The sequence below is a fragment of the Armigeres subalbatus genome, chromosome 1 (genome assembly GCF_024139115.2).
Source record: "Armigeres subalbatus isolate Guangzhou_Male chromosome 1, GZ_Asu_2, whole genome shotgun sequence".
NCBI lineage: Eukaryota > Metazoa > Arthropoda > Insecta > Diptera > Culicidae > Armigeres > Armigeres subalbatus.
In genome coordinates this window covers 266,477,699-266,492,159 of record NC_085139.1, presented here as the reverse complement: position 1 = coordinate 266,492,159, position 14,461 = coordinate 266,477,699, and the positions used below count along the sequence as shown (strand labels likewise).

Sequence of the window (14,461 nt, the reverse complement as noted above, 5' to 3'; positions counted from 1 at the left end):
TCTGTCTACAGATTCTGTGGAATCTGTCTACAGATTCTGTGGAATCTGTCTACAGATTCTGTGGAATCTGTCTACAGATTCTGTGGAATCTGTCTACAGATTCTGTGAAATCTGTCTACAGATTCTGTGGAATCTGTCTACAGATTCTGTGGAATCTGTCTACAGATTCTGTGGAATCTGTCTACAGATTCTGTGGAATCTGTCTACAGATTCTGTGGAATCTGTCTACAGATTCGGTGGAATCTGTCTACAGATTCGGTGGAATCTGTCTACGGATTCGGTGGAATCTGTCTACAGATTCTGTTGAATCTGTCTACAGATTCGGTGGAAACTGTCTACAGATTCGGTGGAATCTGTCTACAGATTCGGTGGAATCTGTCTACAGATTCGGTGGAATCTGTCTACAGATTCGGTGGAATCTGTCTACAGATTCTGTGGAATCTGTCTACAGATTCTGTGGAATCTGTCTACAGATTCTGTGGAATCTGTCTACAGATTCTGTGGAATCTGTCTACAGATTCTGTGGAATCTGTCTACAGATTCTGTGGAATCTGTCTACAGATTCGGTGGGATCTGTCTACAGATTCCGTGGAATCTGTCTACACATTCTGTGGAATCTGTCTACAGATTCTGTGGAATCTGTCTACAGATTCTGTGGAATCTGTCTACAGATTCTGTGGAATCTGTCTACAGATTCTGTGGAATCTGTCTACAGATTCTGTGGAATCTGTCTACAGATTCGGTTGAATCTGTCTACAGATTCTGTGGAATCTGTCTACAGATTCTGTGGAATCTGTCTACAGATTCTGTGGAATCTGTCTACAGATTCAGTGGAATCTGTCTACAGAATAGGTGGAATCTGTCTACAGATTCGGTGCAATCTGTCTACAGATTCGGTGCAATTTGTCTACAGATTCGGTGGAATTTGTTTACAGATTCGGTGCAATTTGTCTACAGATTCGATGGAATCTGTTTACAGATTCGGTGGAATCTGTTTACAGATTCGGTTGAATCTGTCTACAGATTCGGTGGAATCTGTCTACAGATTCGGTGGAATCTGTCTACAGATTCAGTGGAAACTTTCTACAGATTCGGTGGAATCTGTCTACAGATTCGGTGGAATCTGTCTACAGATTCGGTGGAATCTGTCTACAGATTCTGTGGAATCTGTCTGCAGATTCGGTGGAATCTGTCTACAGATTCGGTGGAATCTGTCTACAGATTCTGTGGAATCTGTCTACAGATTCTGTGGAATCTGTCTACAGATTCGGTGGAATCCGTCTACTGATTCTGTGGAATCTGTCCACTGATTCTGTGGAATCTGTCTACTGATTCTGTGGAATCTGTGTACAGATTCTGTGGAATCTGTGTACAGATTCTGTGGAATCTGTGTACTGATTCGGTGGAATCTGTCTACAGATTCGGTGGAATCTGTCTACAGATTCAGTGGAAACTTTCTACAGATTCGGTGGAATCTGTCTACAGATTCGGTGGAATCTGTCTACAGATTCGGTGGAATCTGTCTACAGATTCTGTGGAATCTGTCTGCAGATTCGGTGGAATCTGTCTACAGATTCGGTGGAATCTGTCTACAGATTCGGTGGAATCTGTCTACAGATTCGGTGCAATCTGTCTACAGATTCGGTGGAATCTGTCTACAGATTCTGTGGAATCTGTCTACAGATTCGGTTGAATCTGTCTACAGATTCTGTGGAATCTGTCTACAGATTCTGTGGAATCTGTCTACAGATTCAGTGGAATCTGTCTACAGAATAGGTGGAATCTGTCTACAGATTCGGTGCAATCTGTCTACAGATTCGGTGCAATTTGTCTACAGATTCGGTGGAATTTGTTTACAGATTCGGTGCAATTTGTCTACAGATTCGATGGAATCTGTTTACAGATTCGGTGGAATCTGTTTACAGATTCGGTTGAATCTGTCTACAGATTCGGTGGAATCTGTTTACAGATTCGGTGGAATCTGTCTACAGATTCAGTGGAAACTTTCTACAGATTCGGTGGAATCTGTCTACAGATTCGGTGGAATCTGTCTACAGATTCGGTGGAATCTGTCTACAGATTCTGTGGAATCTGTCTGCAGATTCGGTGGAATCTGTCTACAGATTCGGTGGAATCTGTCTACAGATTCGGTGGAATCTGTCTACAGATTCGGTGGAATCTGTCTACAGATTCTGTGGAATCTGTCTACAGATTCGGTGGAATCCGTCTACTGATTCTGTGGAATCTGTCTACTGATTCTGTGGAATCTGTCTACTGATTCTGTGGAATCTGTGTACAGATTCTGTGGAATCTGTGTACAGATGCTGTGGAATCTGTGTACTGATTCGGTGGAATCTGTCTACAGATTCGGTGGAATCTGTCTACAGATTCAGTGGAAACTTTCTACAGATTCGGTGGAATCTGTCTACAGATTCGGTGGAATCTGTCTACAGATTCGGTGGAATCTGTCTACAGATTCTGTGGAATCTGTCTACAGATTCTGTGGAATCTGTCTGCAGATTCGGTGGAATCTGTCTACAGATTCGGTGGAATCTGTCTACAGATTCGGTGGAATCTGTCTACAGATTCGGTGCAATCTGTCTACAGATTCGGTGGAATCTGTCTACAGATTCTGTGGAATCTGTCTACAGATTCGGTGGAATCTGTCTACAGATTCGGTGGAATCTGTCTACAGATTCTGTGGAATCTGTCTGCAGATTCGGTGGAATCTGTCTACAGATTCTGTGGAATCTGTCTACAGATTCGGTGGAATCTGTCTACAGATTCGGTGGAATCTGTCTACAGATTCGGTGGAATCTGTCTACAGATTCTGTGGAATCTGTCTGCAGATTCGGTGGAAACTGTCTATAGATTCGGTGGAATCTGTCTACAGATTCGGTGGAATCTGCCTACAGATTCGGTGCAATCTGTCTACAGATTCGGTGGAATCTGTTTACAGATTCGGTGGAATCTGTTTACAGATTCGGTGGAATCTGTTTACTGATTCGGTGGAAACTGTCTACAGATTCGGTGGAACCTGTCTACAGATTCGTTGGAATCTGTCTACAGATTCGGTGGAATCTGTCTACAGATTCGGTGGAATCTGTCTACAGATTCAGTGGAATCTGTCTACAGATTCAGTGGAATCTGTCTACAGATTCTGTGGAATCTGTCTGCAGATTCAGTGGAATCTGTCTACAGATTCAGTGGAATCTGTCTACAGATTCGTTGGAATCTGTCTACAGATTCGGTGGAATCTGTCTACAGATTCTGATACCGTTTCTGGTGTGGCTTCTTGCCCTCGAGGAACTGCTCGACGGAACCCGGAAGGGGATCAGTCTTAAACCCCTCGGTTGCTGGTCTATATCCAACGGCAACCTATGGGGTGGGCACGCAAGATCTCTTCTGGTCCTCAAGTCCCAGGGTCGGTGGAGGTTATGCGGAGGTTTTCGAACCTTGCTAGAATCTGAATCTGTAGACAGATTTCACAGAATCTGTAGACAGATTACACAGAATCTGTTGACAGATTCCACAGAATCTGTAGACAGATTCCACAGAATCTGTAGACAGATTCCACAGAATCTGTAGAAAGATTCCACAGAATCTGTAGACAGATTCCACAGAATCTGTAGACAGTTTCCACAGAATCTGTAGACAGTTTCCACAGAATCTGTAGACAGATTCCACAGAATCTGTAGACAGATTCCACAGAATCTGTAGACAGATTCCACAGAATCTGTAGACAGATTCACAGAATCTGTAGACAGATTCACAGAATCTGTAGACAGATTCCACAGAATCTGTAGACAGATTCCACAGAATCTGTAGACAGATTCCACAGAATCTGTAGAAAGATTCCACAGAATCTGTAGACAGATTCCACAGAATCTGTAGACAGATTCCACAGAATCTGTAGACAGTTTCCACAGAATCTGTAGACAGTTTCCACAGAATCTGTAGACAGATTCCACAGAATCTGTAGACAGATTCCACAGAATCTGTAGACAGATTCCACAGTGGAAACTTTCTACAGATTCGGTGGAATCTGTCTACAGATTCGGTGGAATCTGTCTACAGATTCGGTGGAATCTGTCTACAGATTCTGTGGAATCTGTCTGCAGATTCGGTGGAATCTGTCTACAGATTCGGTGGAATCTGTCTACAGATTCGGTGGAATCTGTCTACAGATTCTGTGGAATCTGTCTACAGATTCTGTGGAATCTGTCTACAGATTCTGTGGAATCTGTCTACAGATTCTGTGGAATCTGTCTACAGATTCGGTGGAATCCGTCTACTGATTCTGTGGAATCTGTCTACTGATTCTGTGGAATCTGTCTACTGATTCTGTGGAATCTGTGTACAGATTCTGTGGAATCTGTGTACAGATTCTGTGGAATCTGTGTACTGATTCGGTGGAATCTGTCTACAGATTCGGTGGAATCTGTCTACAGATTCAGTGGAAACTTTCTACAGATTCGGTGGAATCTGTCTACAGATTCGGTGGAATCTGTCTACAGATTCGGTGGAATCTGTCTACAGATTCTGTGGAATCTGTCTGCAGATTCGGTGGAATCTGTCTACAGATTCGGTGGAATCTGTCTACAGATTCGGTGGAATCTGTCTACAGATTCGGTGCAATCTGTCTACAGATTCGGTGGAATCTATTTACAGATTCGGTGGAAACTGTCTACAGATTCTGTGGAAACTGTCTATAGATTCGGTGGAATCTGTCTACAGATTCGGTGGAATCTGCCTACAGATTCGGTGCAATCTGTCTACAGATTCGGTGGAATCTGTTTACAGATTCGGTGGAATCTGTTTACAGATTCGGTGGAATCTGTTTACTGATTCGGTGGAAACTGTCTACAGATTCGGTGGAACCTGTCTACAGATTCGTTGGAATCTGTCTACAGATTCGGTGGAATCTGTCTACAGATTCGGTGGAATCTGTCTACAGATTCGGTGGAATCTGTCTACAGATTCGGTGGAATCTGTCTACAGATTCGGTGGAATCTGTCTACAGATTCTGTGGAATCTGTCTGCAGATTCGGTGGAATCTGTCTACAGATTCGGTGGAATCTGTCTACAGATTCGTTGGAATCTGTCTACAGATTCGGTGGAATCTGTCTACAGATTCTGATACCGTTTCTGGTGTGGCTTCTTGCCCTCGAGGAACTGCTCGACGGAACCCGGAAGGGGATCAGTCTTAAACCCCTCGGTTGCTGGTCTATATCCAACGGCAACCTATGGGGTGGGCACGCAAGATCTCTTCTGGTCCTCAAGTCCCAGGGTCGGTGGAGGTTATGCGGAGGTTTTCGAACCTTGCTAGTTACTGGAGATCGGAAGGTTAGCTTTATAAACTCCTTTTTACTCACGATTTTGGCCGGAGAAACGATGAATTGCCAGGAGCGGAATACAGGACGAGCGATGAAGCGTCGGCTGGTCGGAATGCCGGACGAGCAATGATGCGCTGGCGGAACGATGGAGCAGTGGCGACGTGAATTGCCGGACGAAGAATGGAACGCCTGCAGCGCGGATTGCCGGACGAACAATGAAGCGTCGGCAGGGTCGGGTGGGATGCCGGACGAGTGATGGACTATCGGCACCACGATGGAAAGCCGGAAGGCCGGCGAATGGAAGCCGGGGCACCGGGAGGCTGATGAATCGAGTGGGGCTGTGCTTTGCAGGTTAGCTTGCGTTTTTTGACACCGGCGATCGGCCGGACGCCGACAGGTTGTATGATCGCAGCCGTATGACGGGGTCGGCCAACAGAGCGTCGAGTCTGCTTACCCAAATGAGACGGCGGCAAACGTTCACCGGACGAAAATTGTAATTCACGTCGAGGCACTTGATCGGACGGCAACCTTCCTGAGTCGATAGTGCAGTCGCGCAGTTAACAATGCGGAGGGGGACCCGCGACGACTACCGGTGTAGCTCTTTGATACTGAGTCGCGGTGATAAACAATCACCCCGGGCGAGCCCGGTAAAACCTTCCAATATTTTTCTTTTAGCCAGCTTCAACTAGTGCTACTGGTCATCGGGGCTCTCCAGCCAGTTGGACCGTCCCAGAAGCACGTGACTAACTTTTCTCCAGTTGCACTTCTCAAAAAAACAACTTGAATTCACACAATGTAACTACATTCACGGTCGCAACTAAAAAGCTTGGGCCTGTCTCCAACAGACTCGCGGGAACCTCTATTTTCATTTCCACCAATTATTTCGGTAGCCATCGGTTATCCGGTTCGAACAATCGGTGAGCGAATGGCACTGCTACCAATTTGATTTACGCCCGCCAGAGTAAAAGAGCTCTGCGCCGCCCAACCTAGCTCTGCTGGTTGCCAGAGTGTGTGTAACAATCACTTTGAATGCATTTCTCATTTCATAAAAACAATTTCATTTGTATCACTGAGATAATTCCCCATCTAAATTCTATGTGCAATGCACATGTATTTTTGCAATCAAGCTTTGCAAATAATTTTTATTGGCAGTGCACATAAAACTGGAGATTTATCGACCATTTGATTTTATGTGCAAAGCATACATAAACTAAACGCACGCCCAATGTAATTTAAATAACCCTTTCAATGCTTTTTATGTGCGACTGCTAATATTATTCATTCGACTTTCCTCTTAAACCCAAATCCGTTTTGTTTCTTTTTGTTTTTATCTCTCAAAAATAAAACGTATAAAAACTCACAAAGTGATTAATATATTCAAATTTATTGTGGCATTTAACATATGCTTCGAATATACATTTGGGGAGTCCAATCGAAAATCATTATTCCGGTACTTCGTAGGTGTTTGGGTGGTTCCTCAACACCTTTTCCATCAAATTGTGGTCTCCAAACTCGTCATAACACAACATAAATTCCATCATATTATGTTCCTCTATGACGATCCTTGAAGCGGTGAACTTGAAAATACTCACGTCCATTACTATAGAAGATTCCCGTCAATCTTTCCTCAGCACCTCTGACGACATTTTGGCGGGACCTCTGGTGACATCTGCGGAAGAAAAATACCCGTCGACCCTTTCTTGAAACAGTAAGCTTGTGGTATAATTCATGTCCATTAAAAGAAGATTCCCGTAAAGCGATCTGTCGTCGGCTCCTCAGGCAACATTTGGGAAATGGAAACACGATTTCTGCACCAAAACTTGAGGATGATATTTTGGTTTGTATAAAATGGATCAGCAGTACTCGCAATATACGTTTTTCGGATACTGCATTCTCTCTGCGTCCGCCAAAATAGTGGATTAAACTGGCCATGTATAATTTTCTAAATGCCGGTGTTACCAGAACCGGATACTGCACACCCATGCTAGGAGTTTGAAGCTGGAAAAAATGAAGGAAATAGTGTATTCATCTGATATTATTGGTAATAAATTTAATTCGCTTACCTGGTTTTGTCACCAGAACATGATTCCGATCCCTTCAGTCGGCCATTTAGGAAAAATCTATTCTACTGTGCGCTTTTGAATTCTATGTGCCATTGATGATAATTATTAACTATGCATCGATGCACATAAAATTTAATGTTCGAATGAATAACTTATAAATGAGTTTTCTTTGTTTTATAAATGCTCAGCCATTAAGGTGATTATACAATTAAGCCATGTGGTGAATTTTAAATTCACCACACGGTTTTCTACTCCTATTATGAAAAGTTCAAATCTAGCGTAATAATCTTCGTACAATGCTGAAATTCAAGTCGATTGTTTAGCATAAGTAAGCAAATGATCTACGGATGTTTTAATCTCCATGGGCATTGTAGTTCTCTCAATTCGTGCTCTTGAAAAATCACTAGTAAAAGCACGTGGTTTCCAAGATGGCCGATTTGTGGCTTTGTTGTATAATCACCTTAAATATCCATGTTAGACGATCCCCACCAGTGCGTAAATAAAGCCAAAATAGCAACCTCTATCATGACGCGAACTCGCACCGGTCGTTGGTAAACGGGTTTGGGAAATGTAAACGCAACCTTCGGTGAATAGCGAGTTGGCAAATTTGGCGACCCGCTCCAACCGTTGCCAAACCATCACACGGAAATATAAAGTAACCCATAAATAAAAAATATGCCGTCTGCTGAAAAATTGTTCGGGTACTCATCATCAAAACCATTGTGATGGAGGTCAGTTTAGTTTGGATTTCAACTGGTTGGCGGCGCTAGTGCATATGAAATAACCTGATAGGTTAGATATCTCGAAATCTGGAATTTTTTGAATATTGGCGTCTTCTACAAAGTTGTTCGGGTGGTCAAAACCATCATGACGAAAACAAGTTTAATTTGAAATACAACCGCAAGGCTGCGCTAGTGAATTGGAAATAACCTAAAAGGTTAGATATTTCGATAGTTGAAATCTTAAGAATATTGCCGTCTTCTACAAAATTGTTCGGATGATTAAAATCATCATGACGAAAGCAAGTTTAGTTAATAATACAACCGCGTGGCGGCGCTAGTGTATTGGAAATAACCTGAAATGTCAGGTATCTCAAAATATATAATTTTTAGAATATTGCCGCCTTCTACAAAGTTGTTCGGGTGGTCAAAACCATTATGATCAACGCAGGTTTAGATTAAGATTTAACCGCTTGGTGGCGCTAGTGTATAAGATATAGCTTGCTAGGTTAGATATTTCGAAAACTGAAATTTTTAGAATATTGCCGTATTCCACAAAGTTGTTCGGGTGGTGAAAACCGTCATGATGCAAGCAAGTTTAGTTTTAAACACAATCGCTTAGCGGCGCTAGTGTATAAGAAATAAACTGATAGGTTAAATATCTCAAAATCTGGAATTTTCAGAATATTGACGTATTCTACAAAGTAAAGAGCCCCGCACATAGGATACGTTTGCGTTGCGTTTGACACATTTCCCATGGGAAAACTGTCAAACGCAACGCAAACGTATGCTATGTGCGGGGCTCTTAACTTGCCATAAGACGAGTTCGTACAATTCCATTTAATTCCACCACTTGGTTGTACCTTTGACAGATACTACAGTAAGACCATCTTCAGTGTCTCGTATTTGACTCGATTCGACTCAACTCGAGCGCCAATTAGTATTGCGGTTTCAAACTAAACTTCTGGTTTTGATTACCCTGTTAAATCTTACATAAAAACCAACATAACAGATAATTCGGATAACTTTGTAGAAAATGGCCACTACGGATTTAGAAATATTTAATCTAACAGGTTATTTCTCATACACTAGCGCCGCTATGCGTATGAATTCCAAACTAAACTAGTCTCCATCATAAATGTTATGGCTACCCGAACAACTTTGTAGAAGACAAAATCTTTCTAAGTCTTATAGATCTCGAGATATCCACCTCACTAAATTATTGCATATAAGCTAGCGCCACCTAGCAGATGTGTGTCTAGCTAATCGGATAATCACAAAATGCATTACGCACATATTTATATTACAAAAGTTGGAGCGCGTTCTGAAAGATTTGAAAATAAATAATATTTGTTTCCTGATTTTATTTATTTCCGTGTTTGCCTCAAAAGCAACCGGATATTCACCACCGGTGCGAAGCATGATTGCACTTCAACAACCTTGATAGAAACAACCGGTGCGAGAACAAGTGCATAAATAAAATATGAACGCATTTCGTTCCTATACTAGACACTCATTTGGATACGCATCGGTGGGGATCGTCTTAGCAAATAGTATTTAAAAGCTGCACATAAAATCAAGCTAAGGCCAGTTGAATCTTTTTTATATGATTCACGCACATAAAACATATTGGTAGTTTGACTTCGGTGTAACACTTAGCGATTACAATTCCATGGAATCTTTCCACAGATTCTGTGGCATCTTTCCACAGATTCTGTGGAATCTGTCCACAGATTCTTTAGAATCTGTCCACAGATTCTTTAGAATCTGTCCACAGTTTCCACAGCATATGTGGAGAGAAACCACAGCATCTGTACATAGATGCTGTGGTTTCTCTCCACAGATGCTGTAGAATCTGTTCACAGATGTTGTGGAATATGTCCACAGATTCTGTGGAATCTGTCCACAGATTCTGTGGAATCTGTCCACAGATTCTGTGGAATCTGTCCACAGATTCTGTGGAATCTATTCGCAGATTCTGTGGAATATGCCCACAGATTCTGTAGAATCTGTCCATAGTTTCTGTTATGTGGAATCTGTACACAGATGCTGTGGTTTCTCTCCTCAAATAATGTAGAATCTGTCCACAGATGTTGTGAAATATGTCCACAGATGCTGTGGAATCTGTCCACAGATTCTGTGGAATCTGTCCACAGATTCAAAGTTATTTCATGAAAATTACAATTAAAAAATAGCAATCATAAAAAGAGCGACTAAAATTATTCCAAAGTCGGATTGAAAACGTGATCAAATTGGGGAGAGACAAGCTCGGATGAATACTATATTATAAAATAAAATCGAACTTAGCTGTCAATTATCTTTCGAACCCAGTCACATTTATTAATTCTAATCCTTTTGTCTTTTCTCCAGAATCAGAACTGCCCCACCATGTACAAGGATATGTACTACAAGGCGAATCGGTGGACGTCGGAAATTGCGTCCCGTGGTCGCGAACGAGGTCTTCCCGACATAGATTCGGTGTTCCACTCGCTACCGTAGTGGAGCTGGAGCGGGGGTGGTGGCAGCGGTAGCGTCGGTTCGAGTAACCGCCTCGGCGGAAGTGTGGCCAAATATCCCCATTGAAGAATCACCGAAGCCGTAGTGGCAGTAGCAGCTGTGCGGCCTGCGGGTAAGTCCCGCAGGGGTGTTTGACTTTCTTAGCTAGGGATTTCACGATGAGATCGAATGAGAATGAGATGTGTAAAAAAAAAACAGAATGACAAATGCAAAGTATTCCTATTTTTATGAAGAACTGATTATGGATGGGCGTCGTAGAAAATCTGTATAAAATGTACTGTTACTAGATCTTTACTGTAAAGTATGACCGGAAAGTGCGAAGGAGATTGCTTCTCGAAAAAATATGAAATGCCAAACAAAATTACCACTGATCGAAAAAGACAGAACTAAACTGAACGAGGAACCCCTTTTTGGGGTGGACAATAATTCAAATATTTAACAAAAAAAAAGTTTTGATCAAAACGAACTCACAAACACTCATACATCAATCCGCTTAACTACGAGCAGACCTGTCAAGTTTCAAGATGACGATATTTTTATAGCAAAATCCAAGCAAGCATGTTCTGTCAGTCCACCCTCATTGTTGCTTGCATGCAGTGCTAATTGCAGATCTTTTGTACATACTCATAACCTCCAAATACCGAAGGTAACGTTGTAGAACAATACGAACAACTAGCAAAAAGTGCTTCTATTGAACTTACTAGAAAATTAACCTTCAACAAAGTAACGGAAGCCTAAACGAACATAACAATTAAACAACCACAGTATAGTAGAATTTTTATAACATGATGCCTAAACGAATATTATAGTGAACATTGCATTAGTTGTACATTTGCAAATACAGTCGTTGTTATCATGGGTTTGTAATTTCAAGAAGCAGATGTAAAGGCTATGAATTAACTGTCTGTAAAAAATAATTACACTCGTAATTCGATACTATCGAAGGGGAACACGGTGAACCAAACGTAACGAAAACTGCTGCGACAATTACGACGATGAAAGTGCGAACATGAACAGACTTCCAGGCTGGCGTTGAGTTGTTTTGTTTCCTCTGGCAACCGGATGCTTAGATGGATGTGCGGCGTGCAATTTGTAAACAAAACCGAAGCATCTGTCAATCAAACCGATAAACGTGCATCAATTAGAACCGTGTTTTGCCAAGCATGTTTCTTGAACACAAAATTAAACAAGTGCTTAATGAAGATATTATACTGCTGTATACTGAAATAGTGAACAAAACACGAAACAAAAAGAATACAAAAAACGAAACGCAATATTCTACTACAACCATCCACATACACACAAAAATACCCTACCATGTAACCAAAGTATTGAAAACACTCTCCTATATACCACTTTCTGAACCGAAAACAAACAGGTTTGAAGCAAATCAAATTATTGAATTTATTTAACCAAGAATTCAATTCAAAATGACAAAAGCAAAGCGAATAAAAGTTATTAACCATTTCCGTGGTGGTGTTTTGACGTTTATGAATGATGACAGCTGTCAACTTCCGGAGCAACATTTTGCGACCAACTTCTCGAAACTATACTTCTAGTGCCGGCCGGCAACTTGAAAACAAATTAATTCCTCTTCTCAAAACAAAAGTCTCAACACCTCCTCTATTTACAGTTTCAGCAAAAACACCAAATCCCCTTCATTCTGATGAAAGGAACCCAGACAGGTTCGCTGGTGTTTGCCCTACCCCCCAAACCACCATCGCGGCAAGGGCAAGGAGGCAGCAAACAAAAGCAAAGCTTAACTTAATCACTAACTTTCGCTCCTGTCCTACTTTGACGGCTGAAACTACGGTGGTCGGTCGCCCGAATGGCTTGATGGGGTTTGGTTACGGCGCAGGTAAGTGAGTGAGGAAGAACCTTTGCCAGCATCCTGGCACACAGTTTGATTACAAAAAAAAAGCAATTGAAACAGTCCGGTGGTTGCCTGCACAGTCAGTTGGTAAATAGGGTTTCGGAAGCCGGATCGACCGGACCGAAGCCAACCGCACACACGAGGAAGATGAACCCGGACTTTGGGTATCGCAGCAACCCGGTGTACAAGTTTTCCTTCAGCGGGCAGCATGGAGGAGTTTGTAGTGTTTTTATCGTTCTGCCGTGTTTATCGGGATGTTGGTTTTTGTGTTCGGAACGGAAAGTTTCTATTTTATAAGTACTCATGTTCCTATCTGCTGAAATCCGGGGCCTGATCTTGGCGGAAGTGAGGACTAATGTGACTGGTAAGTTGACCTGCAAAAAGTGTGGCTTTACATAAGAGAGGAGTTCAGATAACTGCTGGTCGTTTGGATTCACATTTGTTAATTGAAAAGAACGTTTTCAAAGTGCACCCAATATTTCTTTTACACGGTTGGTATTCTTAAATTTGCCGATTAACCTGATTTTTCACAACTTTTTAAATTCCACCTGAACTTTCGTTGATTTTTTTATGAATTTTTTTATTGGTTTAACTCATAGTTTCATTAACGCTAAAGGTCTTAACCGACTAAAACCCACCCGTGTAAAAAAGAACTGGGTGTAAGTCGATTCATTGAAGTCGGTCTATTCCTATAGTAAAACCTATTTAATAATAGTGAACTCTAATTGACTCAATGTTTAAGAGATTGTCAAATAATGGAAGTTATTGAAAAAATTTAAATTAGTATGCAGGATAAGGTGACTCAGAAAACACTTTCAAAGCTTTTGATGGGCCGCACTCTCATTCCATTTAATTTGACGCCCCGATGCTATGGACAAAATTTCAGCCAAATCGGTTTGGGCGGTGCTAAATATGTACATTGGAATATTTTTTAAAGTTTATTTTAAAGTCATGATCAAGGTTTTGATTCCAAATATGTTTGTGTCGGGTAAATTCGTTGATAGTTCTGCTTCATTTTTCTAGAAGATTGTTACCAATCTGGTCTGGTCCTCACAAGTTCCAATACTCACGCTTCCACGGTTCTTCCGATAACAATTGACCGCCAGCTAAGGGCTGCGTACTTAGCTGGTAGTGCAGCCTGGGCACTGTTGTCCTTCTGACATCAGCAAGAGTGAGAGGGTGCGTTCTGTGGGGTCTGCCTAGGATGTGGTGGGGTTCGACAGTGGGCTCGGTCATTGGCGTAACTACAGGGGGGCTAGGGGAGGCTATAGCCCCACCTAGGATCTGGCTAGCCCCCCCTAGACAATTTGTTACTTTGTATAAGTATTACACATATCTAGTCCACTGATTATATACGGGGGTATATGCAGAGAAAGGATTGTCTTCATTATCCAATCCCTCTCTTCGAAACACTACAGCAAGTTGAATCTATTCGCTCAAGTTTTTGAACTTCGAGCAATTGTTATAAGGCTTGCTCATGACAAAATCTGGACCCCTCAAAACACGTTATAACTTATGAAATACCAAAGAAAATACCTCATCATCAAGTGAATTAAAAAATATATTATTTATTAGTTTTACAAGTACTTAATGGATAATGGACAATTCCTTGAGATTTTCAAGTTTTTCCAGGTTTTGTGAGTAATTGTTATCTAAATCGAGCGTATGATCTTACCCTCCTAACTAACATCAATCCTAAAAGCTGCAGCGCATTTTAATTATCACTGTGGGCTTCTTGAGAAAGGTTCGGTAAAACTCTTAGATTTCAAGTAGAGGTAATTAAAAGTTGAATAAGAAAGAACTTTGTATTCTTTCGGATGGATTTTAGAAACTCCACATACTATTCAATTCTTTAAACTCCTATTGTCGATGCATCAATGAAACCAGTGAAAATGTCTCAGTAGGCGGGAAACAGACCTACTGAGAGAAAATATGTGTTAAATATTCCTATGT

The 14,461-nt window shown here is 41.6% G+C and overlaps 1 protein-coding gene across 6 annotated transcripts in view; it reads left to right on the top strand.

The window, feature by feature from the left end:
- The window catches only part of LOC134207367 (carbonic anhydrase-related protein 10), a 136,030-nt gene extending 123,926 nt beyond the window's left edge, over positions 1 to 12,104 (top strand). For all 6 annotated transcript variants that reach the window (XM_062683093.1, XM_062683090.1, XM_062683088.1 and 3 more), the window contains exon 9: positions 10,489 to 12,104. In XM_062683093.1, the coding sequence (XP_062539077.1) occupies positions 10,489 to 10,617 (129 nt within the window). In that variant the 3' untranslated portion in view covers positions 10,618 to 12,104. The remainder of the gene's footprint in view (positions 1 to 10,488) is intronic.
- Positions 12,105 to 14,461: the final 2,357 nt, after the last annotated feature.